At 45.1% G+C, this 3,009-nt stretch overlaps 1 protein-coding gene across 1 annotated transcript; it reads left to right on the top strand.

Annotated features, from left to right (window-relative positions):
• Positions 1-2,079: 2,079 nt before the first annotated feature.
• On the top strand, positions 2,080-3,009 carry LOC121342068 (G-protein coupled receptor 55-like). Its single transcript, XM_041416178.1, has one exon. It carries the CDS (start codon positions 2,080-2,082, stop codon positions 3,007-3,009), a length of 930 nt encoding a protein of 309 aa, XP_041272112.1.

The raw sequence follows: 3,009 nt of genomic DNA, 5'->3' as shown, positions 1-3,009 counted from the left end.
TCAGAGGTGTGAGTGCCACAGATTTACATCCTTAAATGAGCTGTGTGACTCCCTGTGTACACAGAGCCTGCATGCGGGCAGGCATGGGGAGTCCCGTGCTGTCATGGAAATCTGTGATGGAACAAAAAGCAGCAGCACTTGGTGCTTTCTGACATTCTGACCAACAGCTGCTTTGCATGCAGCTCACCCTGCTGCCTTAAAAAAAAAGCACAAGACTGCAGAATTCTACAAGCTGAGAAGGAGAAAAAGTCAACAACCAGAGCACGAGACAGCCCAAAGGTAAGATGACAAATAACAAAACCTTGCATTAAAAGGTTGTCACAAGAGCCAAAAACGAATTATATTTTACATAACTTGCATTGCTTACAGCATAGCTAACTTTTTTTAATGACTGAACAAAACTTCCCTTTGCATTTATGCTTTATATAATATTTTTTCCATTTATTTTTTAATAAATCTGCACAACAGATCCTAGTCTGAAACATCTTTTAATCATAGTGAGAATTTTCTCAGTTAAACATCTTGGTGAGAAGCTGAAATTCTATTTCTCTAGACCCAGAATTTCTTAGACACACTATCAAACAAATTAAAAACAAGAATGAAGAACGACAAAAGTAGTAATGAAATCTCCTACAGAGGCATTGAAGTAAAGAACTTTGTCAGTGTTTATTACTTTCAGAAATTCCTTAATTAACTTTTCCTTCCTTTGGCTCTCAGTAATGGGCTCCCTCCCAGTATCAGACTCACAGTGCTTCATGCTGCTTTTCTTACTTCTGTCTAAGCCAGTAACTTACAGAGTCTCACCTACCTGCTATTACTGTGTCTTTAAGGAGCAAAGAACTAAATTTCGTTTTTTGCTGATCTTAATCTCACTCAAAGAGATCTTAATCTCTCAAACCACAGCGAGGGAGAATTTACCTGTGAAATACTCAGAGGGGTGACTTGATCTGCAGGACAGAAACTTTGACTGCTCAGTCGACAAAGAGCAGTCTAAAATGCAGACAAATCTAAAATGGAACAGCATCAAAATCAATAACTCATGTAGGAAAGACACTGCTTTGAAGTAAAAACTAGAGAACAGCAGGAGAAATTAATTTCTGGGTGCTGACAGAAAGATCTCTGACAGACTTTATTTACAGGTTCCATTTGCTGTCATGGAACTGGCTGGAGGAAAGGATCTGGTATTGCTGGCCATTTGCATTTTTAAGTGACTACAGCACTGCAGAAACCAATGGGCACCTTCCTAGTCCTTATCAGCAGAGTCTGAGGGCAGGATCAAGCCAGAACCCTTCCTCTAAAGAAGATAATTACTTCGTGACCCCAGCTCAGCTCAAAGGGTGCCTGCCTGACTCCTTCAGTCCCCTCTTTGCAGAGGCGAATCCAGCTGCATGTGTCCTGTAACCCTTGTCTCTGCTGTGGTAAGTCTGACTGATTTAGACAAAATCTCATCCTTCTACCAAAGACTTAACCTCTGCTAGAAATAGCCCGCTGGAAGCTTCCTGCCTGCAGCTTTAGACAGCTTTTAGAAGGGCCAGAGGTACTCACAGTCTCTCTGCCCTGGGTGGTGGGAGAGGGTGCACGATGGCAGTGATGGCAGGGGATCTTCCCATTAATAAATGTGGGGGACCCTTCTGTTCTTGGCTCCCCGAGATCTCATGTGATAGCTTGATGCAGGAAACAGGGTCCACATAATTGTTTCCACCCTCATGATCCAAGAACCCCTAAAATCAGGGTCTGCTACCTTGGTTCTGCAGGGAGATTGAATCTCTCCAAGGGGATGGTGCAGTCATACTCTGCCCAGCCGGAATTACAGGACAGCACAGTCTGGGGTTACAGCTAACAGTGCAAGGGAGGATGGACACCAGAAAGCCCCATCCCCCCTTGAGGTACAACCTTGCCCCAAAATCATTGGCACTGAGCAGCTCCATGCTACCAGGATCTGCAATTCAGCACACAGCTGTCCAAGAGGGCAAAAAAGTATTTCCAAAGCTATGGACACATAGAGACCTCGTTAGCCTTTGTTCTATGTCTTCTACATGATCTTCATCCCTCCTTGTGGTGATTTTCTTCTCTTCCAGCATGCCTGGAGATATGAATGACACCCATGGCAAGGGCAATATCAGTGCTGCTGTGGAACTGTTCCAGCTCATCGTATACACCCCCACTTTTATCCTGGGATTGCTGTTCAACATAATGGCTCTGTCATTCCTGTTTTTTAAGGTTAAAAAGCTGTCAGAATCTACAGTCTACATGATAGCCCTTATATTCCTGGATACTTTGCTGTTGTTTACTCTTCCTTTTAAAATAATTTCCTACCACCTTCAGGACAACTGGAACTTGGGGTCTGTGTTTTGCTCCACCTTGGAGAGTCTTTACTTTGTGAACATGTACGGCAGCATCCTCATCTCCCTGTGCATCTGTGTGGACCGCTACATTGCTATCCGGTACCCCTTCACGGCCCTCACCCTCAGGTCCATCAAGAAAGCTGCCATGGTCTGTGCTCTCATCTGCCTGGGCACCTCTGTGGGGACACTCTCTACTTTCCAACTGCATGGAAAGGGCCACAACATCTCGTCCTGCTTCCATAACTTCTCCAAGAGCACGTGGGAGAACGCAGGCCTGTTAGGCACCCTGGAGATCATCTTCTTCGGCAGCATGGCAGCCATGACTTTCTGCACTGCCCAAACTGTCCAGTGCCTGAGAAGGCACAGAAACCCAGACAACCCCCAAACACACAGCACCAGAGCAGAGAGGATCGTGGTGACAAACCTGCTGGCCTTCCTGGTGTGTTTCACACCTTACCACGTGGCGTACTTCATGTACTTTTTGGTGAAGAACAACATCATCCACATCAGTTTTCAACAAGTGCTACGAGACACTGTTCAGGTCACCCTTTGCTGGGCAAACCTGAACTGCTGTCTTGATGGGGTGTGCTATTATTTTGTTTTAAAGGAGTCCTTGGAAGACCCATTGCAAAACAGCGAAAAAAGAGCCACGCAAAAGCCTTGA

This window comes from Onychostruthus taczanowskii, unplaced genomic scaffold (genome assembly GCF_017590055.1).
Source record: "Onychostruthus taczanowskii isolate IOZ18803 unplaced genomic scaffold, ASM1759005v1 scaffold51, whole genome shotgun sequence".
Taxonomy (NCBI): Eukaryota; Metazoa; Chordata; class Aves; order Passeriformes; family Passeridae; genus Onychostruthus; species Onychostruthus taczanowskii.
This window is presented reverse-complemented; position numbering and strand designations above follow the sequence as displayed.